The 26,446-nt window shown below is 36.7% G+C and overlaps 1 protein-coding gene across 1 annotated transcript; it reads right to left on the reverse strand.

Moving 5' to 3' along the window:
* Positions 1–3,499: 3,499 nt before the first annotated feature.
* IFI44 (interferon-induced protein 44) lies at positions 3,500–25,002 on the reverse strand. Its single transcript, XM_006888608.1, has 8 exons — positions 24,663–25,002; positions 24,514–24,570; positions 19,709–19,745; positions 17,204–17,405; positions 16,925–17,074; positions 7,648–7,819; positions 5,783–5,883; positions 3,500–3,688 (listed from the first exon to the last, which is right to left on the reverse strand). The coding sequence occupies exons 1-8, from the start codon at positions 25,000–25,002 to the stop codon at positions 3,500–3,502; spliced, it is 1,248 nt and encodes a 415-aa protein (XP_006888670.1).
* Between the last annotated feature and the right edge of the window lie 1,444 nt (positions 25,003–26,446).

Here is a 26,446-nt window from a genome sequence, read left to right on the forward strand (position 1 = left end):
CCTTACTTAATTTTATGTATTTTCATTTTCACTTCTTTTTTTTAGATTTTATTTTAATAATTTTAATGAACATTTACAGAGATTTTGGATTTCCATCATACATTGTTGCATTTTTCTCCCTGCCCAGCCCTCCCTCCTGCCACCCACCCCAGTTCCCTCCTCTCTTTGAAAGTAAAAAAAAATTCTTTCTTTGATATACAATCCCCCCATACCCCTTCCACCACCCCAAGTACACTCCACTATGCAACCTTAATTGTGGACTCTTGTTAGAACCGTAATACCCTATCTTACATCGCTTTCAAATTATTATTTCCCTCATCTGTTTCAATGCAGTATACCCAATTTATCCAGTTTTTCTCAGTCTTACCCCAACCCTGATATCAGTCCCATTTTACAGCAGTGGCACCATGCAGTATTTGTCCTTTTGTGACTTAGATATTTCACTCAGCATAATGTCCTCCAGGGTCACCCACATTGAATAATATTGCATGAGTTCCTTGTTTTTCAATGCAGCATAGTATTCCATTGTGTGAATATACCACAGCTATCCATTAGTTTGTTGATGGGCACCTGGGTTGTTTCCAACTCCTTGCTATTATGAACAAAGCTGTTATAAACATGGGGGTGTATCATTTTCACTTCTTTTCTTCTGCTCACTAAGAAAAAGAGAAAAAGAAACAAAATGTCCTCAGTAGATACGTAGGCTAATAACCCAAAGGAAATAAGAAGGCTATATCATTAGAAGTCTAAGACAACCCTGATTTCCAGAATATGCTCCGCTAGATAATAATGAAACAGAGATTCCAAGGTGACAGAAATAAGGAACGAAGTTAGGAGAATTAGTTAATTAGAGAAGTGAAGGTATTTTAATTTTATTTCTCAAGAACTAAATTATCAGGATTAAGTGTAAGATATGAACACTGATTAAAACTATTTTATCCTTTATTTAAATGATTCAACAAGTACTATATGCAGGTTGAAAACATAGAATATGTATATTGTTTAAGCCTAGGGCCAAAAAACTGAAAGATGTATCTCTCTATCTGTCAGTTTAAAGGCTATGGTGCACCTAATTAAAGCCATGTGTTTTTAAATTACTTTTTGTTACATCTAAAAGTAGTACAAAAACTACTTTTAGAAGGATGAAACAAGAAGAACTGATAACTTTGTGTTATGGTGTTAGGAAAGTGTCCTAAATATCCTGTGGATTACCAAAAGAAAAAACAGATATGTTTGGAGAACACACAGCAAGAGCTCTCTTTAGAATCATGAGTGATACTTCATCTTACAAAATTTGGGCATGATGTTAAGAGAGAGCATCCTCAGGAAAATGTATCATACACAGAAAGATGAAGGGACAGTGAAAGAAAGAAAGATTCTCAATGAGATGGACTGGAACAATGATAGCAGCAATAGCTCAGAAGATGGTGAGGATAAGACAAGGTTCAGTTCCCTTGTTCACAGGGTTGCTATGAATTGTCTTTGACTCAACAGCTCCTGACAACAATACATATGTCTCTACTTAGCACTGACCATCCTTCATAAAGGAGAGAGGAGAGTCCAAAAAGTCAAGAAAAAAATCAGAAATGTGACGTACAGAGAGAGAAACAAGTAACAAAACAAACATCACATCTGACATGATTGATTAATTCAGTTATAGATATTAAGCAAATACATGCATTCTGAGAGGAGGATGAGTTACAGCTTGTGGTTTTCAAGCATAAAGGTTGTCAGAGAAAGTTTGTTTTACTATTCCAACTGGGAAAAAAAGACAAAGGGGAGAAAAATCACATAATTCAACATATGTCCTAGGTCCTAGTTCTATTTTCAGAGTCTCTTCTGACATCTGTTGTGGTGTTTTCTTTCTCTCCTGTTTTCATAAGACCTTTTGTTTTTTTTTCCCCTGTATGATATCCTAATATCATCCCACAATTCATCTAGTCTTTGTTCATCAGTATTTGATGCTCAAAGATATTCTTAAGATGGTTTTGAAATTCAGATAGGATAGTTTAAGGTCATACTTTGGTTCTTGTGGACTTGTTTTAATGTAACTAAAATTTGTTGAAGGTTATCAAAAAATTGCTGAAAGAGTAAATTGACAGATGATTGCCCAAAATTCAAGCCAGATGTGGAAGAGGTCGTTGTACCAGGTGTATCAACGCTGATGGCAGATGGATCATGGTTAAAAACAGAGACTGTAAGAACGTCACTTATTTTCCTTTTATTGACTATGCAAAAACATTTGACTCTGTATACAATAATAAATTATGGATAATATTGAGAAGAATGGTAATCCAAAAAAACTGAATTGTGGTCATATGAAACCTATGCCTAGATCAAGAAGCTGTTGTCCCAATAGAGCAAGGAAACACTAAATGGTTTAAAGGAAGATAAACATCATGGATGTGTCCTTTCTTCACATCTTTTCAATCTATATTCTGCACAAAAGATTTTAGGAGTTGGACTTTCTGAAGAACAATGTAGTGTCAGGATTGGAAGAAGATTCATCAATAAGCTGCTTTATGCAGATGACACAATCTTGCTTACTGAAAGTGAGGACTTGAAACACTTGTTGCAAAAAATCAAAACCTACAGCTTTCAATATGGATTACATTCCAACTTCAAGAAAACAGAAACTCTTAACACTGAGTCAATTAGCAACGTAACAGCAACATAAAAGAAGAAAATGTCAAAAATGATAATTATTTTAACTTGCTTAAATCCACAACAACACCCTTTGTACCAAAAGTCAAGAAATCAAAAGCTGTGGTGCCTTGACAAACTCACTTTGGGACCTCTCCAAAATACTTAGGAGAGACAATGTCAGTTTAAAACTAAGGTGTACCTGATTCAAGCCACCATCATTTCCATTACTCACTCTGCATCTTAAAGTTAGACAATGAATAAGGGTGACAGAAGAATCATTCCTTAGAATTGTAATGCTGGAGAAAAGAGTATTCATTTCATGGACTACTCAAAGAACAAATAAGTATCTTGAAGAAACTATCTTGAAGAAAATGTAACCATGGTACCCCTTAGAGGCAAAGATGGTGAAACTTGGTCTTAATTTCTATTGGCATGTTGATAGGCAGGACTATTCCTTGGAAAAAGACATCATGCTTGGAAAGGTAGAGGGTCAGTGTAAAAGACAAAGATCTTCAACAAGATGTATTGACACTGTGGCTGTAAAAAAAGGACATGATATGTCAGAAATTATGAGGATGGTACAAGATAGTGCAAGGCTTAGATCCATTGTTCATTAGGTCATCATGAATCATAGTCAACTTGACAACACCTAAGAATGACAACAAGCATAAATCAAAGGTGGGGATATTGGATAAATTGAAAAGAAGAAAAATCCACTTCTGTCCATCACTTGATTGGCAGGATTTCACAAAGGGACAGAGAAGCCACAGGAAACAGACAACTGTCAGGAAGGTACCCAATGGATCCAGGCAGGAAATCACCAAGTAATTGTTACCTTCAAGTTTCTCCATCATCAGTTGTGTCTACTTGTTTTCTCCTCAGGAGACAAATCCTCTAAGCCATCTGTAGCTGATAACATTTGCTTCAGAGCAGAGAGGATCATAACATCCTTTATAAGGTCCAACTCCCACTCGAAAGTGTAATTGCTAACCACCAAGATGTTTGAAAGAGGAAATCCAAGCACTTTGTGGACTTCCTCTAGCTAGAATACAAAGATTAAAGCTCAGAAATTTTAAAGCAATGAAAAATATTGTTTGATGCAAATACAAATTATGAAATCACTAGCAAAAAGTCTGAATTTTACAACAAACATCCTGAAGAGGAAACAGTAGATAACTGGCTTCATGACAATATTTCCTGAAGACCTTTGCTGTTATCTTTGATGTTAAATTGACTGGGACTCCTAGTAACTCTATAAAATAGATCAAAACTTTGCCCAATCTTGAACACCCCTCAAAACCTCAGCTGTGCTCAAGGCTTTCACTAGTGAAGTAAGGAGCTGCACGGCCAATCCAAAGTCCAAAGTCCAAATTCACCTGTTGCTCTGAGTCAAATCTCTTCCCTGCAATTTAGAGCTTCTAAAAACCAACTGGAAGATTAGCCATGTGTCACTTCTGACTCAATGGACCATAACAACATGTCAAGCCCTAATATCATATTCATTTTCATTTGTAATATATGTAATTGATTGAATATAAATTAGAAATAAATGGTAACTAATAAACTATATTAACCTTGAAAATTTTTAAATTTAGTTCTGTTTTATAAACAATTCTCAGGATAAATCAGTTATTCTAAGCAAATTTAAATTTTAAACAAAACAAATAACCAAATCATTTGATTCACCTAATGGTGACTCCATGTATACCACAGCTGAATTTTGCTCCATAGGATTTTCAATAACTGTTTTATTGTTAGCAGTGCAATGTGCTGTGGACTGTGCCACCAGACCTCCTTTCAACAGCTGTTTATTAAAGGTAGATCGATCATTAGGAGTTCTCTGAGACACTACTGGGTGGACCTGGGTCACCAACATTTCAGTTAGCACTTAAGCTGGGTTAAGAGTTTGCAGCATCCCAGGACTTTATTCTTAAACAGATTTCTCACTGGGGCCTGTCTATATTAAAAGCTTTGGTTCTGTTATTTTATCTCTCAATATACATAGTATAGACCTTAGACTCCAGGTTTTTGCTTTCAAATATGTAAAGTATGGTAATGAAAGCACGCATTTCTTAAGAGTTCTTATGACAATTGGATAAGATAATCTTACATATTTACTGCTCAGGAAATAGCAGTTGTTACATTCTCCCAATTGATGTAATCACTCCCAAGTTCCTCTGAAAATCTATCTTTCTGCCCAAAAGTGTCAGACTATTTGCTATGAAACTTAATTTTGATCACATCACCTCTCTTAAAAAAATTCTTGATTTTCATAATGCACTTAATTAAGTAAAATTTTTCCCTTGCAAACTTCCCTATCTCACGTTTTCTTCCCCTAAAATGAGCCTGCCCACTATTAAGCTGAGCAATGGTCTGCTTCCCAAACCCACTGTCTTTGCTGGTATTGGTAAATTTATTGACTGATTCTATTCTCCTTAAAAGTCACTTTCGAATGTCACTCTAGTAATGAAATCCTTGACATAATTTTTTTCCTACTACAACCATTTAAATCAACTTGTTCTTGGCAATTTCACATTCATCATACTCAATCATAACAAATGTTATTTTTTTTCTTATCCTGTACCTCTATCACCTTACCCTCATTTACAAATTTGAAAGTATTATAGTAAAGGATAATTGTTTCAATTATTGGCATAACTGGTTTAAAGAATGTTGAAGGTAATCAACTAATATGGTTTCAACTGAATCAAGTAGAATTAGTTTCAATAATGTTAATTATGTTTGTGTAAAATAAAACATACACACTTTTGCATTTCAAGAGTGACTAAATGACTCAGGTAACTGAGTCATCCTTAAACTTCAAGGGTGTCTATTTTCTATTATTGTTGTTTGTTGTTGTTACAGGGTCACAGTGTTCAGCATTACAGCAAATACAAGTTACCTCTGTACAGCAAATGGACTGATCAGTGCTATACTACCTAGAAGAAGGTTTGACCAAAACCAACATAGATTAAAATCACCCACCTTTGGTTTGATAGCTTCATTTTCAATCCATTAGGACAACAAAAGCTCTCTCTATGTTGTTGTTGTTGTTATATATACAATAATATAGTAAAATAATAAAATGATGATGATATCCCGGAAAAATATGTTTACAAAGAGTATCATTCATTACCTTGAGCTTCACAGGCATACATCTGTATGGATCTAGAAGATCAGCTTTCGTAATCAGTTCCAGCTCATCCACGTGAGTGAGCAAAACCATTTGTACCACACCTACACAAAATAAATATGCGTGATTGATTTCTAGCATTATGCATAGTATTAGCACTTATTCAGTTAATTAATGACCAAATATGCAATTGCACAGGAACAGGTACTGTTTTGTTCTATTTCATGTAAGGTCATCCTGAATTATAGCTAATTAGCTACAAGGGTCACTGTGAGGCAACTTGACGGCACATAACAAGTGCAGGTAATAATGACATGTTAGTCTATTTGTCTATTTATGAAGCAATTTCAAAATTTGAGAAGGTCTTTTCTACTCAACACCAAATGACCAACCACAATAAAAACCCCTAAACTATTGATTTAAAATTCAAACTCATTGCTCTGAAGTGAGAATCCACTCATAGCAGACCTTTCATCGGACTTTTGAGGCTGTAAATAGCATCAAAAAGACTGCTCATCTTTCTCTCATGGAAGCTTTGGGTTAGTAAGTAATACAGCATTCTATGAACTAAGCCCTCAAATCCTGGAATTGTTATAACATAGGAACTCCCTTCATTGCTTTCCTTTTGAAAAATGAAGCTTTAAATTAAATCACCTCTTGGAAGTTGTTGTTGTTTTTATGTGCCATCAAGTCGCCTGTGACTCATAGCAACCCTATGGACAACATCCCTAAACTCTGTCTTGTCCTGTACCAATCTTACCATCTCTGACACACCTACCCCCATCACCCCAGTCACTGAATCAATCCATCTCATCAAGGGTCTTCCTCTCCTGCGCTGTCCCTCCATTCTCCCAAGCATGATGTCTCTCTCCAAAGACTTGTCCCTCCTGGCAACATGTCCAAAGTATGTCAGACGAAGCTTCAGAATCTTTGCCTCCAAACAGCATCCCGGCTTCACCCTCTCCAGGACAAGCCTGTTTGTTTTCCATGGTATATTCAATATTCTTCTCCAGCACCACAGCTCACAGGCATCAATTCTTCTATCATCACTAGTCATTGTACAGCTCTCTGATGTATAGCAAGCGATTGCAAAGACCGTGGAGAGGTAACTAAAATTTTTATTACACTATTCCCTGATCCTATCCTAACAATTGTGTTTGGGTGGAAACTGGATAAAAGACAGTGGGCACTAGGTAAAAGAGAAGGGAAAATGTAGGCTGTGCCAAAGTATCCCAAACAATCTATTCTTATTCATAGTTCTAGAAAGTACCTCCCTGTACACTACTTTTGAAAGATTTTAAATTTTAGTGACCAGGTAAGTCAATTACTATCTGCTTTAACTCTAACCAAAATTATGATAAACTGGCTATTTCTCAAACAAAATAGATGACCAAGAAAATCTAGAGTGAGATACCCCAATCCCCGGTACCAATTACCTTCTCTAAAGAAAATCTTTAAGCTACTTCTTTCTATGAAGCATAATGTTTTATTTTCCTTTGTTAAATGCTCATTGCAACTTCCTAATCATTTAAGGTTGAGGGGAAATACTAAGACTGTTGAACAATAAAGTCAATCTGTAATGGAGAGATAGTAGGTAACTGACTGGGCTATACTAATCTTTTTTACCTCTAGTAATGTATTTGATCCATAGAATAAATCTTTGTAGTAGGGCGTATTATATTCATTATTTAGACAAAGAATTGAGGCAACAAAGACTTAAAGTCATTTGTGTTATAGTTAATGAGTGCTCAAATTGAATGCTAGTTGGTTAGGAAAAATTTAGAAAAGTAATTCTATAAGTCCCTTTTCTCATCCAAAACCATTCTACAATACAGTTAAATAAATTTGCAAATTGGAATGAGACTCACCATACTTTATCACCTCCCTTCGAAATTGTTGTATCTTTGTCACCATACTATGAGAAAGTTTGTTAATGGAGTTGCAATCCAATAAAAATACCACACAGTGAATCCTATCTTTCAGTAATGGGGAGTCAATGTAATTAAGATGATCCAGTGTGATTGATTTTGTGGAATTAAACTGTAAGATAAACAAAAATAAACATATTAATAGATAATAACTAAAAGCACGTACTACTTACTAGCCGTTCTGTAAGTGAACAAAAATGATGAGCAAACAGATTTCTTAATTGTATGAGGCCTGTAGTCTAGTGGCAAATATAGTCGCTAGAAATGTTCGTGTTAAATAAAGGTTAGCTGTTATCGTTTGCAGTCAAGTCAGAAATGGCCCATACCTGATCTTCCAGCATGTTTTCTAAGACATAAATTTCAGGAGGATGAGATTTCCTATCCTTCTCCCATGGAATATCTGGTGGGTTCATACCTCATGCCTTTAAGAGTGTAGCTAAGCTTCTTACCACTAGGTCACCTCTGCTCCCTCAGATAAATGTTTAGTATCATTAGTATCTAAATATTACTGATCAGCATCCACTTCCGTAAACAGTTTGCCTCAGGAAACACGACCAACATTGAGAAAGGATGAAAGTCACTCAACTGTCGGGGACTCTTGTTCATAGGGTCACAATGAGTCACCTATGACTTGATGGCACTTAACAACAACAACAAAAATAATGAATTTTAAGTGAAGTAAATAAAATCAACAGGTCATTTTCAGAAGATGAGAGGTTAGAGTGATCAATCAATGTGTAAAAGGTACTCAATGTCACTAACAACCAAAAAAAATCAAATGATGATGGCAATATTGTTTTTTATCTATTAACAAATACACCAACTATCTTTTAACTTATAAATGGAGAGAGAATGTGAGCAAGAGAAGACACACTCTTGCCTACTCTATCATTCTGTAGGGAACTATAAACTGATTTAAGCTCTTTAGATAACTTAGTCCCATATTTGTTATAGGGAGCTCTGGTGGCCTAGTGGGTAAGGAGTCGTGCTGCCAACATAAAAGCAGGCAGTTCAAATCCATCAGCTGTTGTGTGGGAGAAAGATGGACAACCTCTTCTCATGCAATTTACAGACTCTCAAAACCCATTCTAAGATCTGCTATGAGTTTTGGGGTTGTTTTGTTTTTTTATTTTTCTGATTCTATAGCATATATAAACATATTTTTCATGGGTTACTAGTATTAGAAATGCACATACTACTGGGCCAACAATTTATGCTTCTGAATACTTCCACCAGCATAATTTTTTTCCTAACAAGACTATTGTGAATAATAGTTCTTTTAAAATGGAGTTTGTACAATATTTACGGACATGTACAAACTCTGATTATAAAAATAAGCTACAGAAAACTCTTTAAAACTGGTACTGTATTATAGAATTTTCATTTGACTCTGAATTCTAAAATTTAGTAGAATAGATTATGTTAGATAATTTTCTTGACTTTAATTTTTTTGGTATAGAAGTATTCTCTCAAGAAAATATAATAATCTTTTAAATATACTATCAGGAAGACTAAAAATAGAAAAAGAAAACAACAGTGGATGAGGGAGATATGTTAAAGGTCAAATAAAGAGCAGTTTTTGAATTGTGACATCTTAGTCTGAAGAATCAGATATTACTTTCTACAAAAATTTCCCTTATCATAATTCTACTTTTCCAGTCTTTCTTGGTGTTTCTTGCTGTCTACAGGATCCAGAACAGATCACTATAACTGATCCTTGTGCTCCCCTCCCTCCTCGCACGCCCTCTCCTTCCTGGCACTCCCCTCCTTCCTTGAGTTTCTGTATCTCTATATCTCTGATCAGAACCACTCATAGCTGACTCCATACTGGATATCTGAAACTATAAATCACATAAGAAGAAATTGTTCTTTTTTCTCTTGAGGACCCACTGGTGGATTCAAGCCAAGAGAAATATGAACTAAATGTGAACTATTTATTTGGTGGCATGTTCAAATATCATACATCTTCCTCTCTCTCATCTTCCTATGTTATTGTTGTTGTTAGGGGCCATCGAGTCATAGACAACTCATAGCAACCCTATGAATGGAAGACACGAGCACTGTTCACAGACTGTCCAGAGGTAAGCCATTTTGGAAGTGGATGCCACTCCTGCTTCCAAGCTTGTTTTAATCAGGGAGTTCCACCAAACACTGTTACCATGGATGACCATTGTCACATTTGGCACATCAGTGTCACAGCAATCAAGAGTTACCTCTGTATAGCAATGCACAGACCAGTGCTGTACCACCTAGAAGAATGTTTCACACGCAGACACACACACACATACACACACCCCCCCCCCAACAAAAATGTATTTGAACCAAGCCTGAGGGCCACAGATTAAAATCACCTACCTTGAGTTTGGTAGTACAACTTTCTGTCCACTAGGCCAACATAGCTCTCTGTAAGTTGTCATTTTTATACTAAATGTGAATTCCACAGAATCACCACCATTTATCGGGGAGTCAGTTCCTACTCATGGCAACTCTAAGTGTTCAGAGAAGACCAGATCTCCATATGGTTCTCAGTGTCTTCATTTTCAAAAGTATAATAGATCACTAGACCTTTCTTTCTGGGTAGACCTGGTGTGATGTCAGCCTAAAGTTGACTTTTTAAGCCATTATCTTAGCTCCCTTTGGTCTCCAGCTACTTTAACTGTAGACACATTGACCTGCAAATAATCAATAGCTATGGGAGTAGGTTAATAGAAAGAGTGCTTCCCTGGGCAGCGAGACTTGAGGGAGACTGGAGCAATAACCTTGTGAGAGGGAAACTCTGCTGAGAGTGAATTCCTGGTGAGAGCAAAACACTGGTGAGAGCGAGATCTTGATGAGAATGAGACCTGGTGAGAGTGAGTCCCAGACCTGGTGAGAGCCAGACCCCTGGTGGCAAAACTCTAGTGGTGAGTCCTTAGTGATGATGGTAGAGCGAGTGATGGTGGCATTGCTGTGGAGAAACTGTGACAAGAAGGTTGCTGGAAAATTAAAGAATTGTTGACATATAACTATTCTGATGCAAATCTTGCTGGATGATTGAAGAAACTAGAGGCTACTTGATTTGTGTTGCTGAACTGAAACCAGGACTTTTCCCTATTAAGGAATTGTATTTGCTGTTAATTTGGCTTGGGATGGCTGGACTAAACCTGGACTTGTACTGTGAGATATTCTTTGTCTCCCCTACCCTCCAATTTATAGCCCTAATAAACCTCATTCTCAGTATCACAACTGTGAGTAAAGTCTGTGAGTCAACAATGACTATTCTTGCTACTGGTGTGGCTCTGCAGGCTCTTTGTCTGCTTTATTCTGTTATGGGGCAGTGAGGTGCTGTGCTACTTTCATTACTCATGATCCTTTCAGATCCTGTGTCCCTGTGTCCCATTTTGTGCTCTATGAACAATTGGACATGCAACTTTTTAATCAGCTTAATAGCATATTAAATGTTTGCAACACCCAGGGATTTTTATATCAATTGAAAATTACACAACGACAGAAATAATAACTTATTTAACTCTATCTACAATACCTATCAAACTTTACTAGAAATTAACCAATAATTGTTGAATATCTGAAAATAATGAAATAACTGATTAATTGAATCAATTAAAAAAATGAAATATTGTATGTAAGCTAACTCTCCCTAATAAACCTTTTATTTTCCTTCTTCCTTTTCCTTAAAATTTTATTCCCCCATTATCTACTTTTGTAGAGAGTTCTGGTGACAAGGAGTTTCACTGTCAACTCAAAGACAAAAGGTTTGAATATTCCAACTGCTTTATGGGAGAAAAATGGTAAATCTCCTTTAATGTGATTTACTCCCTTTGAAAACCTACTCAAGTCAGTTATAAGTAGGTCTCAATAGCATATCTTTGGATTGTAAAGTCCAAGAAAAGAGCTAGAATTTCAAACAACAATTGCATACGATGATAGTAATATGTTTTAAACTCAAAAATAATCTGAAAGTCACTAAAGCTTTAGAGCTTGGCAAAAGATAAGTGCTGATTTACAAACATATTTTTCATAAAAATATGACAGTTTTTTACAGCTGTGGCTTAGCTATCATCATCTTACCAACAAAGATTAAATTATATTTGAGGAAAATGTGCTGAACAAAAAATGTTTATACAACCTCCCCACTCTCCCACTAAAACTGCCCTGCAGATAAGGTAGAAATGTGACTTTGCCTGGATCATTGTAAATAATCAGTGGGGCATAGAATAGGTCAATGAAACACAGAAAGACATTCTTCCCCTGAATAATAACAATTATAATTGAAAAGACAAAGGTAGTTCTTTGCTCTCCTCCTTCCTATAAAACTGTTTGTTCAGGGTGAACATATTGAGAGCCCAAAAACAAAATTACTCACTCCACTGTTTGTTGCAATATAATTTACAGTCTCAAGAACATGGAAACAGCCCAAATGTGTTACTGCAAAGGAATGGATTGAGAAAATGTGCTACATTCACAAGATTCACATTCAGTAAGTAGCACTCAGGGGCATCAATTTTGAAAATTACTATAGAATTTGGGAAAAACTGGGGAGCATTATGCTGAGTGAACTAACTCAGTTTCATAAGGACAAATGCTGCATAAGAACATTATTGTAAATATAGATAATTAGTAAAATGTGTATCAGGGTTCAAGTGTGGAAGGATTGCAAGCAGAGGGATGAGGATAGGCAGTGAGGAAATCACAGTTGTTCATGTTATTGTTGTTGTTGTTATTGCTACGTGCTGTCAAGTCGCCTGCGACTCATAGCAACCCTATGTACAATAGCCCTAAACCCAGCACTATCTTGTGCCAATCTCATTGTCTCTAATAAACCTACTCCCATTAACCCAATCACTGAATCAATCCATCTCATAGAAGGTCTTCCTCTTCTGTGCAGCCCCTCCACCCTCCCAAACATGACTTCCCTTTCCAAGGACTGGTCCCTCCTTGCAACATGTCCAAAGTATGTCAGACAAAAAGTTTCAGAATCTTAGCCTCTAAGGAGCAGGCTGGCTTCATCCTCTCCGGGACAAACCTGGTCGTTCTCTTAGCAGTTCATGGAATATTCAATACTCTTCTCCAACACCAGAGCTGAAAGGAATCAATTCTCCTTTTATCCTCCCTAGTCATTGTCCAGCTCTCTGATGCATAACAAGTGATTGCAAAGACCATGGCCTGTATCAGGAGCACCTTAGTCTCCAGACTGACATCATCACTCTTCAGTACTTTTCAGAGGTCTCTAACTGCAGACTTTCCCATTGAAATACATCTTTTAATTTCCTGGCTGCTGTTGACAAGATTGTAGATCATGGAGCCAAGCGAATTAAAGCTGTGAAAAAATCTCAATTTCTTCACCATCCTTCATGATCTGCCAATTGGTTTAGTGGTGAGAATCTTTGTTTTCTTGATATTGAGCCTCAATCCATATTGAAGGCTGCAGTCTTTGACCTTTCGCATCAAACGCTTCATGTCCTCCTCAGTTTCAGCAGCAGGGTTGTGTCATCTGCATAACGCAGATTGTTGATGAGTCTTCTCCAATCCTGATGCCATATTTCTCTTCATAGAGCCCAGCCTGCTGGATAATCTGTTCTGAATATAGGTTGAAAAGGTATGGAGCTAGGACACAACTTTGATGCACACCTTTCACAATTTTGAACCATGCAGTGTTTCCTTGCTTTGTTCTGACGACTGCCTCCTGGTTCAAGTATAGGTTTCGCATTAGCATGATCAAGTGTTCTGGGATTTCCATTCTTCTCAGAGTTAGCCACAGTTTGTTGTGATACACACAGTCAAATGCCTTTGAATAATCAATGAAACATAGATAGACATTTCTCTGGTACTCCCTGCTTTCAGTCAAGATCCATCTAACATTAGCTACAGTATCCCTAGTACCATGACCCCTTCAAAACCCAGCCTGCACTTCTGGTAGTTCTCTGCTAATGTGCTGTTCCAGTAATTTTTGGATAATCTTCAGCAGAATCTTGCTTGCATGTGATATTAATGATATTGTTCAATAATTTCCACACTCTGTGGGAGCACCTTTCTTTGTAATGGGAATGATATACATCTCTTCTAGTCAGTTGCCCAGGTGGCTGTCCTCCAGATTTCTTGGCACAACTTGGTGAGAACATTTAGGGCACCATCTGTTAGTTGAAATGTTTCAATTGGTATACCATCAATTCCTGGGGCCTTATTTTTGTCCATTCTTTCAGTTTGAATTTCTATCATCAGCAACACAAACTCTCACTCTTATGTTGTTTCATGAAATTCTTCTGTGTCCGCCAATTCCTTTTGATACAGTCACTTTGTATACTCTTTCCATCTTCTTTTAATACTTCCTGGATCATTTAATATTCTGCCCAAAACATCCTTAAGCATTGCAACTTGAGGCCTAAATTTCTTCTTCTGTTCCTTGAGCTTAAGAAATAATGAGTGAGTTAATCCCCCTTGACTTTCTGACTCCAGTTCTTTGCACATTTCATTATAATAATTTACTTTGTCTTCCCACACTGCCGATTATCCAAAAACGACTGGAACAGCACATTAGCAGAGAACTATCAGAAGTCCAAGCTGGGTTTAGAAGGGGTCGTGGTACTAGGGATATTGTAGCTTATGTTAGATGGATCTTAGCTGAAAGCAGAGAATACCAGAGGAATGTCTATCTGTGTTTCATTGACTATGCAAAGGCATTTGACTGTATGGATCATAACAAACTGTGGCTGACTCTGAGAAGAAGGGGAATCCCAGAACACTTGATCATGCTAATGAGAAACCTACACTTGGACCAGGAGGCAGTCGTCAGAACAGAGCAAGGGAACACTGCATGGTTCAAAATTGGGAAGGGCGTATGCCAGGGATGCATCCTATCTCCATAACTCTTCAACCTGTATGCAGAACAGATTATCTGGGAGGCTGGGCTCTATGAGGAGAAATATGGGGTCAAGATTGGTGGACAATTTATCAACAATCTGCGTTATGCAGATGACACAACCCTGCTTGCTGAAACTGAAGAGGACCTGAAGCACCTGTTGCAGAGGGTTAAGGACTGCAGCCTACAATATGGATTGAGGCTCAATGTCAAGAAGACAAAGATTCTCACCACTGGAACAATTGGCAGCATCAGGATGGATGGTGAAGAGATTGAGATTGTACACAGCTTTAGTTTGCTTGGCTCCAAAGTCAACACTCTTGGCACCAGTAGCCAGGAAATTAAAAGGCACATTGCCATGGAAATGTCTGCTGTTAAGGACCTCTCCAAAGTACTGAAGAACAATGGTGTCTCTCTGGGGACTAAGGTGCATTTGATACAGGCCATGGTCTTCGCAATCACTTGTTATGCATCAGAGAGTTGGACAATGACCGAAGAGGATAGATGGAAAATTGATGCCTTTGAGTTGTGGTACTGGAGAAAAGTATTGAGAATACCATGGACTGCTAGGAACACAAACAGATTCATCCTGGAAAGTGTTAAACCGGGTGGCTCCTTGGAGGCAAGGATTCTGAGGCTCCGTCTAACATATTTTGGACATGTTGTGAGGAGAGACCTGTCCTTGGAGAAGGACGTGATGCTTGGGAGGATGGAGGGATGGCACAGGAGGGGAAGGCCCTCTATGAGGTGAATTGATTCAGTGACTTGGATAGTCGGGATGGGAGTGTTGGAGACAATGCGGTTGGCACAGGACAGAGCAAAGTTTAGGGCTATTGTACATAGGGTCGCTATGAGTCGTAAGCGACTTGACGGCACATAACAACAACAACAACAACAACAACTTCCCACACTGCCTTTAGTTTTCTTGATTTCTGCCTGTCTTGATTTCTTCCCTCTGCTTTGGCTTCTTGGTGCTCTAGGGAAATATTTAAAGTCTCTTCTGACATCCATTTTTGTCTTTTCTTCCTCCTCTGTCTTTGTAATGACCCTTTGCATTCTTCCTGCATGATATTCTTGATATCTTCCCATAACTCATGTGGTCTTCACTCCTTAGTGTTCAAAGCCTAAATCTGTCCCTGAGATGGTTTTGAAATTCAGGTGGGATAGACTCAAGGTCTTATTTTGGTTCCCTTGTATTTTACTTCACTTTCCTTAGTTTCAGCTTGAATTTGCATATGAGTAGTTGGTGGTCTTTTCCATAATCAGCACCCAGCCTAGTTTTCACAGTGGATAGTGAGCCTCTCCAGCGATTCTTTCCACAGATATAATCTATCTGATTCCTATGCATAGCATCAGGTGAAATCCATGTGTATAGCTTGCATTTATGTTTCTTATAAAATATAGTTGCATTGAATAAATAATTGTGCAAAATTCTATCATCTTATCTCTAGCCTCTTTTCTGTCATAAATGGTGAAGAGATTGAGATTGAGATTTTTGACAGCTTCAGTTCTATTGGCTCTATAATCATCACTCTTGGCACCAACATCCAGGAAAATAAAAGATGAATTTGGGAGCGAGGAGGGGAAGTCTACTGTCAGAGACCTCTCCAAGTACTGGGGAGCAACTATATCAGTCTGGAGACTAAGATGTGCCTGATACAGGTCACGGTCTTTGTAATTACTTGCTATGCATCAGAGAGCTGGACAATAACTAGGGATGATTGAAGGAAAATTGATGCTTTTGAGCTGTGGTGCTGGAGAAGAGTATTGAATATATCATGGACTGCTATAACAAACAAGTTTGTCCTGGAGAGTGTGAATCCAGGTTGCTTCTTGAAGGCAAGGATTCCCAAGCTTTGTTTGACATACTTTGAACATGTTGCAAGGTGGATCAGTTCTTGGAGAGGGATGTCATACTTGGGAGGGTGGAAAGACAGTGCAAAAGAGGAAAACCCTCAATGAGATGGATTGATTCAGTCACTGGGGTAATGGGGATAGGTGTGTCAGAGACAATAACATTGGCAAGACATAGAGCACAGGGTTTAGGGCTGTTGTACATAAGGTCTTTATGAGTCTCAGGCAACACAATAGCACAGAACAACAACAACAGCAAGGACTAATGTTGTGGTTACCCACTGCCCATTCATCAGTTGGCTCTGACTTACGACAATTATGCACCCCGTTTCCAACTCTACAAATCTTTACAGTGGAATATGTTTGTCTTTCTTCTTTGGAGTATCTGATGGTGCTGACCTTTTAGTTAGCAACTAATACACTATAACTAAAACACCACTCTAATAGACCAAATGGGGTTATTTTTAAAAAGAAAATATAATATTTTAGTGATTAGCCAAATCTTACCTCGTATCTGTCAGGAACGTGGCCTTTTAAGATATAGAATATGTCATCTATGCATAATCCCTCCTCTTTCTCTCTCAGCCCCAATGAATCACACAGAATAAATGGTAGGTGAGATCCATCTTTCCCATTCTTTACAGAATATGTTCTAAACTGAAGAAAGAAAACATAATTTTAAGAGTTCATGTTTAAAAATTATAAACTTATAAATTCTATATATTTGATCAGTGTGTTGCTTTGTATATCAAATTAGCTGAGTAAAGGAACAAGGATTTTGATGACTTCTGAGAATGCACTCACCTGGTTTGCAGAAAGACTCATTACAGCCTGGTTAGTTACACGCCCTCGGAAAACAGACTTCACTGAATTGATAAAACTAGACTTCCCAGTTCTACTTGGTCCCAGAAACAGAATTCGTGCTGGGCAAACCAAACCTCCACATGGGTTGTATGTTTCTATGTCATACAATAAATTCTTCTTGAACCTGTTCAAACACAAGTTTTAACAACAGATAAGGTTAGCCACGAAGACTTTAACTTTTTCAGGAACTCATTCTATTTTCTTATATACATTTTTTTCATTAATAATTTTTCCTAGACTTTGAAGAATAAAGTGCTTTAGAAGTCACTCTACTTCAAGCTGCAAGTTAAAAAATGTAAACAAAATTACCATATTAACTAAAATTGTACTTATATACATACATATATATGTGTGCGTGTGTGTGTGTGTTGTTATGTGCCATTGAGTCGTTAGCAACTCATAGCGACCCTATGTACAACAGCCTAAACTCTGTCCTATCCTGTGCCAATCTCACCCTCTCCGACACACCTACCTAGCAAGTGATTGTAAACACCATGGCATATATCAGGTGCACCTTATCTCCAGACTGACATCATTGCACTTCAGTACTTTAGAGAAGTCTCTAACCGCAGACTTACCTATCGCAATACATCTTTTAATTTCCTGGCTTTGGGTGCCAAGAGAATGGACTGTGGAGCCAAGCAGCAGCCAGGAAATTAAAAGATGGATTGCACTGGGAAAGTCTGCTGAAAAGTACTAAAGAGCAGCATTGTCAGTCTGGAGACTAAAGTGTGCCTGATCCAGGCCATAGTCTTGGCAATTACTTACTATGCATCAGAGAGCTGGACAATGACTAGGAATGATAGAAGTAGAATTGACGCCTTTGAGCTGTGGTGCTAGAGAAGACTATTGATTATACCATGGACCGCTAGTAGAACAAACAAGTTTGTCCTGGAGAGGGTGAAGCCAGGCTGTTCCTTGGATACTGAAGATTTGTCAGACATACTTTGGACATTTTTCAAGGTGGGACCAGTCCTTGTAGAGGGACCTCATGCTTGGGAGGGTGGAAGGGCAGTGTAAGAGAGGAAGACCTTCAATGAGATGGATTGATTCAGTAACTGAGGTATTGGGGGTAGGTCTGTCAGAGACAATAAGATTGACATAGAATGTAGTGGAGTATAGGGTGATTGTACAAAGGGTTGCTATGAGTCACCAGCAACTCAACAGCACAGAACAACAACAGTCTTCTATGAGGTATAGCAGACTATGAACATTATTTTTCAGTATGACTTCTTTAGTTTTTATTTGATGTTTCTATATAGATAGGCAGGTCTATTTGAATGGGTGTGTTGGCCTATCCACAGGGGAATTGGCTATCTACCATCCAAAGGAACATTATCCAGTTTCAACAATCTACAAGGGAATTGGATAGTCTCGAGAGTAAGTTGTAGAGCTCTAGCTGCAGAGATGAAATGTTCCCTTGCCTGAGAAGAAAAAATTCTTCAACTACCAGAAGAGAAAGGTGACCTCCATTAACCCTGTAAAATGTAGAACACGCATTGGAACAGCAACAGCAGTGATGTCTGAAATGGAGAACTGATGTGAGACGAGACTTTGGGGAGGAGAGGAAGGCAATAGTGGTAGGACTGAGAACTTTATTGGACAATTGTGGGTGAGGAGCCAATGTTGGCAGGATTGAGAACTTGGGAACACTTATACCCACAAAGTCCACATAGAGCGCTGACTTGACCATATTCTGTTATTAATCCAAATTATAACCTTCTGACTTCTTCAATACAGTTCTGTGTGCCCTTTGAGCTATCACATCAGATTTTGGACCTAGATAAGGAGTAGGATTGGTGTTGGGATAGGTAAAAAGAGTCCTGTGAGCATAAAGGAAGTATTTTTCCTCATGGAGATGGATTTTTTGTTATTAATGCTGTGAGTGGGCATAGATTCCCTCTATAAAGTTGTTAAAGGTCAAATATGGTTCTGTCCACACGGCTCTTGCTCTTTTTAAACAGATTTAAGTTATTTAAGCCACTGAATAAACTAATATCAAGTTAAATATAGAGGTAAATTATCAGTAAATAATTAAAACAAAAAAGCTCAAACAATTAACTTGATGTGACCTTTTTTCAGTCTATGGAAGTAGAACATATCTGATGTTATTAATGTTCACAACAAATAATCCCACTTGCTCCCCACCTCCTTCCAGAGTTATTTCCTAGCTTAATTGAAAGTGGATTTCCAAAACTCCCAGGTGAAAATGTAAATATATAGCCAAAGAGGGGTTTAAAAAAAAACTTAAAAAAGAGAAAGACCTTTCTGCTAGCTAATATTCTTTTGTTTTAGTTTCCTATTATTAAAGAGTTTTAGATTTATGGAAATAGTTACAGCTTGAGGAACTAATTTTATTGACCAAAGTGATGATAGAATAAAAATATGATAATAAATAGCAATAGAGTGTCAAAAACATTCACTTACTCAGTTAGACCATTGATTTTTCTTCCATCCAATAAATCTAGAAAATAATCAAAGAACAAGAAACATCAGAAGTTGCTGCGTAACAATGACAAGGCTAACTGAATGAATGTGAATGAACTAGCGAATAATATATAGTCTTTCCATGAGCACAACATAGAATAATTGAGAGAAAATTCTGGTAATACCATTAACAACATCTGAGTTGAATGACAGTTAGGGTCAAGATGAATGTATCATGTCAAGATTATGTCTCTACATGGAGACCTTGCTTGCTCTCTACTGTGTTTCAACAGTATAACATCAACAGATAATTTTAAAATTCTAAATATATAGAAAACAACTCTAATGTAAACACAAAATTTACTTGAATTCAAGACTAAACTATAAAATAAATATTTTTGCAGGCACAAAATATGAACAAATATAGAAAAAAATAATTTTTAAAGATTAAATATTTTTTTCAAGTTACTATCGACTCTCTAACCCAACATCTCCAACAAATTGAAAAAGAAGAGCAAGGAAAACTGATACCCTCTAAAAAACTGAAATGATAAAAAATAGAGCAGAAATAATTAAAATGGAAAACAGGAAAACAATTGAAACCATTAACAAAATTAGGAGTTGGTTCTTTGAAAAGTTCTATAAAATTGACAAACCACTACCAAAACTAAAAATAAAAACAAAAGAAAAGGCACAAATAATCTGAATAAAAGACAAAATGGCCAACGTCACAACAGAACCAACTAAGATAAAAAGGCTAACATTGGAATTATGAAAAACTACACTCAAACTAATATGAAAACCTAGAGGAAATGGACAAATACTTAGAAATTCACAACGTACCTAACCTGACAAGAACTGAAATTGAAAACCTGAACAGCCCCATTACAAAAGAAGAAATTTAAAAGGTCATAAAATAACTTCCAGCTAAAAAAAAGTCCTAGACCAGATGGTTGCACAAGTGAATTTTATCAAACATTCAGAGGAACTGTCACTAATTCTACGTAAAGTATTTCAGAGAGTAGAAAAAGGTGAAATTCTCCCAGACTCATTCTATGAAGCAAACATATCCTTGATACTAAAGCCAAATAAAGATACCACCAAAATAGAAAACTATAGGCCACTATCTCTCACGAACATAGACGCAAAAATCCTGAATAAGATCCTGGCCAATAGAATCCAATGATAAATTTAAAAAAAAGTAAAAATCACCATGATCAAGCAGAATTCATAAAAATATGCAAGGATGGTTCAACATAAGAAAAACAATCAATGTAATTAATCATATTAACAAAGCAAAGAACAAGAACCACATGATCCTACCATATGACTCAGAAAAACCTTTGACAAAATCCAACACCCTTTCTTGATTAAAACGCTGAACAAAATGGGATTAGAGGGTAATTTCATCAATGTAATAAAAAGTATATATGCAAATCCGAGAGCCAACATTGTTCTCAATGGAGAGAGATTAAAAGTATTCCCTTTGAGAAGAGGAACTAGGCGAGGATGCCCATTTTCACCTCTCCTATTCAATACCATATTGGAAGTCTTAGCAGTAGCAATAGGACAAGAGAAGGAAATAAGAGAGGTGAAATTATATCTATATGCAAATGATATGATAGTATACTTAAAACACCCTAAAGACTCAGCAAGAAAACTACTGGACATAGTTGCCAATTCAGCAAAGTGGCAGAATACAAGATCAACATACAAAATTCAATTGGATTTCTCTACAGTGATAAAGAGAATACAAAGCTGGAGCTAAGAAAATCAATACCCTTCACAATAACTAATCACAAGATTAAATACCTGGAAGGAAATCTAACCAGAAGCACAAAGGATCTATTCAAAGAAAATTACAAAACCTTACTTCAAGAAGCAAAAAGAGACCTGGAGAAATGGAAGAATATACAATGCTCATGGAAAGGAAGACTCAATATTGTGAAATGACAATACTACCAAAATCATTTTGTCAATTGTGTTGTCAATGCAATACTAATATAAATACCAATTCCATTCTTCAAAAAGATGGAAAAGGCAATCTCCAATTTCATTTTAAATGAAAAAAGGCCCCAAATAAGCAAAGCACTCCTTAGAAAGAGAAACAAGGTAGGAGGCATCTCACTCCCTGATTTCAAATCCTATTACATTGTCGTGGTGGTCAAGACAGCATGGTACTGGTACAATGACAAGACACATTGATTAATGGAATAGAATTGAGAACCCAGAAATCAGCCATCTACCTATGGTTAACAGATTTTTGACAAGGAGATAAAATCAGTTAAGTGGGGAAGCGACAGCCTTTTAAACAAATGGTGTTGGCAAAATTAGAAAACTATCTGTAGAAAACTCAAGCAAGATCCACATCTCACTCCAATACACAAAATCAACTCAAAGTGGATCAAGGACCTAGGACTAAAACCAAAGATGATAAACTTCATTAGAGAAAAGCTTAGAAGAACTCTAGAAGCCCTAATCTACAACATAAACAGTATTCCAAGCATCCTGAAAAACCTGCATCCAGGAGAGGATAATATAGATTAATGGGATCTTCTAAGAACTAAATCCCTATACACATCCAAAACCTTCTCCAACAGGATCTAAAGGGAAGCCATAGACTGCAGAAAAAATATTTGGTAATGACAGATCAGATAAGGGACTTACACCCAGAATTTATAGAAAACTCGAGTGCCACAAGATAAAGGTAAACAACCCAATTGAAAAATGGGCACAGGAAATAAACAGACACTTCATCAAAGACATTCAGATGGTGAACAAATACATGAAGAAATGTTCAAAATCCCTAGCTCTAAGAGAGATGCAAATAAAAACAAATATGAGATGTAATCTCACCCTGTAAAAATAGCAAAATTCAATAGAATAGCAAACAACAATTGCTGGCAAGGTTGTGGAGAAAATGGAACCCATATTCACTATTGGTGGGAGTGTAAAATTACGCAACCACTATGGAAGGCAGTATGGTGCTTTCACAAAAAGTTGCAAATAGGAAAATCATTTGACTGAGCAATTCCGTTCTGGGGAATATACCCTAAAGAAACCAAAACTGCCACCCAAGCAGATATATGCTCACCAATGTTTATCGTGTCTTTGTTCACAGTAGCAAAGAGTTGGAAACAACCCAAGTGGGTGACCCTGGAGGACATTATGCTGAGTGAAATATCTTAGTCACAAAAGGACAAATACTGCATAGTTCCACAGTTGTAGAGCAGGGCTGACATGCTGGTAAAAACTAAGAGGGGAAACTAATGTATACTGCATTGAAACAGATGGAAAGAACTATTCAGGAGGAATATATGATTAGATATTATTATCATGGCAAGAGATCAGAATGAAATCTGCATAGTTGAATGGACTAGGGCAGGGGGAATGGTATAACAATGAAAGGATTTCTTTTTTTTTTTTTTAACTTTTCAAAGAGAAATGCGAACTGGGGGTGAGGGGTGGGCAGGGAGTAAAGTGTGCAAAAATGATTGAATGGAAGTCCAAAGTTTGTAAATTGTCATTAAAACAAAAAAAAATTTAACAGTAAAAAAATAGAAGTATTAAATATTTTTTTTCCAAAATGACATCAATGCTGTGGAAATGATAAAATCTAAAGAAATAAAAGGAAAGCCAAGGATAAGTGCTCTGATGTTAATTGAAGTATAGCGACCACAGAAAAATAATTTTAAATATGTCATCAACAAACCCCCAGGGTGACAACATAGGTCCATGGCTCATTGTCACCAGAATGACAGAACCTGTGACTCAAGGATAGGTCTCGAAAGCTTAAAAATTCAAGCAGGAGTTTAGTGGAAACTTTCTCCTACAGGTCAGTGGTTCTGACCTCTGCCTGAAATCACATATACACAAACCATAACATCGCTTTATTCTGTTCCAATAAACCTTCTTCTCCAGTGAAATGACTAACAGAAACAAAACTATGACTTCACACTCACAGTTTTAAAAAAACTGTTTTCAAGAGTTCCTCTCTTAAATGGTTAGATATAAACAAGTATCTCATAGAAAAAGAAATGCAAATTATCAATGCACACAGACTTGCTAGTTACTACAAATAAACTAAAAAGAAAATGAAAATTCATCTTTTGACCAGTTAATGTTTGATAATATCTAAGATTAGCAAGGATGACAGGGAAATAGAAGTTTCTATAACATTGTTAGGGATAATATGAACAATGAAGCTTTTGTATAATATCTCTAGAAATACAAATGGTCTTTAAATAGCAATTGCACTTCCATGAAGTTACATTAAGGAAGTATTTTTGTACACAGTATTATATGCATTAAATATTACAGGAATATTGTTCATACAGTAAAAAAGGAAAATAAATGCTTTTTGCTAAAGAAATAATTATATTTATTGTGTATGTTGGTCAAATTGGCAACTGCAGTAGAAGTTATCCAGTACTTCTGGGCAAATATTTATGACACAGATACAGTTTCTGATTTCTTTCCAAGCTAGCCTCAGAGTCTCAAAATCTTTATATCAGTCTCTTTCTCTCTGTGCATCATCTCTCTCTCTTTCTCTTACTCTCTCTCGCTCTCTAACACATATACACACTCACCCCCCCCCAAATCCCCTTTAGAAATCTGTACAGTCTACTCCCATTCTGTCCTAGTAAATAACTTGTGGCCAAGTTTCAGTATGAGCCATCTGGAAGCGAGGATAATTGAAGTGGAAAAAACAGTTAAAAGTTTGTATTTAAAATTTTTTTCTTAAAGACATTAATCAGCTCAATATCATCAAATATATAAGGGAAAACTCAATTGATTAAACTTACCTTCACATCGAAAAACCTCACAGTCCTGAAAAGAATATTTATCGTCTTCCTGTAGTCCTTTTTTTTTTTTTTAAGTAAAGAGGCATCCATAATTAAATATCTTTTTCTTAGGTTTATCGGTAAATTACATGTCTCAAAGTATAACATACTTCCACTGGCAACAATATCTTTTCTCTTGATGCTGTTTTTCTTAGTGAATCTTTTAAATAGTAGTTCTTCAAATATTGAAATAATAGTCTTTTGAAACATAAAAAGGATAACAGAACCTCTATTAATTTTCTGGTAACTCTCTTGAATATAGGCTCCAAAAACAGAGTCATGAAAATAAAACACTGTTATAGTAGGTCCTTGATCATAGCATTTCTGAAGCAAGCTACTTTCATTGAATCCATGGACACTAGCTTTATAAAGGAGACTGAATTGCCTTCCGTCAAAATAATTTTGTAGATACTTTTCTTGCTTCCATGTTAGCTGAGTTGTCACGGCCATACTTCCCAACCTGGCAGAAAATTACATGCATTCCCATTAAATATTGAAACAGATTACATGTGCTAGTACAAAATTAGCATTTATCACTCCACATTACTTACAAAATGAGCAAACAGGCTTAGCAAGTAAGAAGATCACTAGTCAATTGTTTATTCTATTTTTTAAAAAAAATAAATAAATATATAAATAAAAAAAACAAATTTACTTCCTGTTAGTGGCTAGGATGAAGTAAAAGTAGCAAGTTATTTACCTGACGGTAGAATCTACAAAAGTTAGAGCTGAGGGCAGCTGTCCCGTCTGGTAGTAACGCAGGCATAAAATGGAAGCAGAGATCTCTACAGCAGTTTTGAAGAACCAGAAACACAGAGAAATGAAACTGAAACTCATTATGGTCCTACCAGCTAGGCAATATGCTAATCTCCCTCTTCTTGAAGCATAAACTGATCCAGTTAACTTCAGATAGTAAAATTGCCCTTTTGGCACTGGATTAGGGAAGGGATATGATAGCAGCCCACTGTATTAGCCTAGGAGTGAACTAATGCTCACAGCGGTGACCAGTGAGTGGAAGAGTGAGCTCTCCCACCATCTATCCACCACTACCTTCTACTCTTCTACCCAAAAGTGTTGTGACTGTGCCCCACTCACCCATCACACCCATCACCTCAACTACATGGTGAGTATCATTGCTTACTCTATCATAACTAACTTGATAATCATAGTTAATACCTATCAACCATACCCTTAGCAACTACACAGGACTAGGAAACAGATCTTCACTCAAATGCAAAGTAACTACTATTTCATCCTTAAAATGACAGCTGAAATGCTACCTAGAAGAACAACACATGTGTACTTGAAATCTCAGAAGAGGACATCAAAATGTATATGTATTTATAGAGAGGACTTTTGAATATTTGCTGCTAGCAAACCTCCTTAACATTATGAAAGGCGAGAAGCTCAATGAACCCTATGCAGGATCAAAATATCTCCTATCCGAACTTTTCATAATAAAGAAAGCAATTACCAATCCAGAATTCTCTATTCAGCAAAATGGTCTCTCAAATTAAATTGGATATTCTTAGACTAATAAAATTAATAGAATTTGTGAAAACTAGACCATTCATTATAAGAAATAATAAAAGGAATTTCTCAAAGAAAGAGAAAAAGAAACAACCTCAGACAACAACCTGAGACTGAGACCTGTGAAAGTATCACCAATGCAAGACACTATCTCTCCAAAGTAGAACAAAATTATGGGATTTAAAAATGTCAACCTTTAAAATGACAAAAATTTCAAAATAAAAAGGAGTAAAAGTAACAGGATTCCTCCACACAAAGAGAACAAGAAACCACAGCCCCCCAAAAAAGAAAAGCAGGAAAATAGTATTATTTACATTATCCCACAGAAAAATAAAATATGTGGAAGTAAATCTAACTATAGGTC

The sequence above is a fragment of the Elephantulus edwardii genome, unplaced genomic scaffold, assembly GCF_000299155.1.
Source record: "Elephantulus edwardii isolate Elephantulus edwardi_28Jun2011 unplaced genomic scaffold, EleEdw1.0 scaffold00069, whole genome shotgun sequence".
Taxonomy (NCBI): domain Eukaryota; kingdom Metazoa; phylum Chordata; class Mammalia; order Macroscelidea; family Macroscelididae; genus Elephantulus; species Elephantulus edwardii.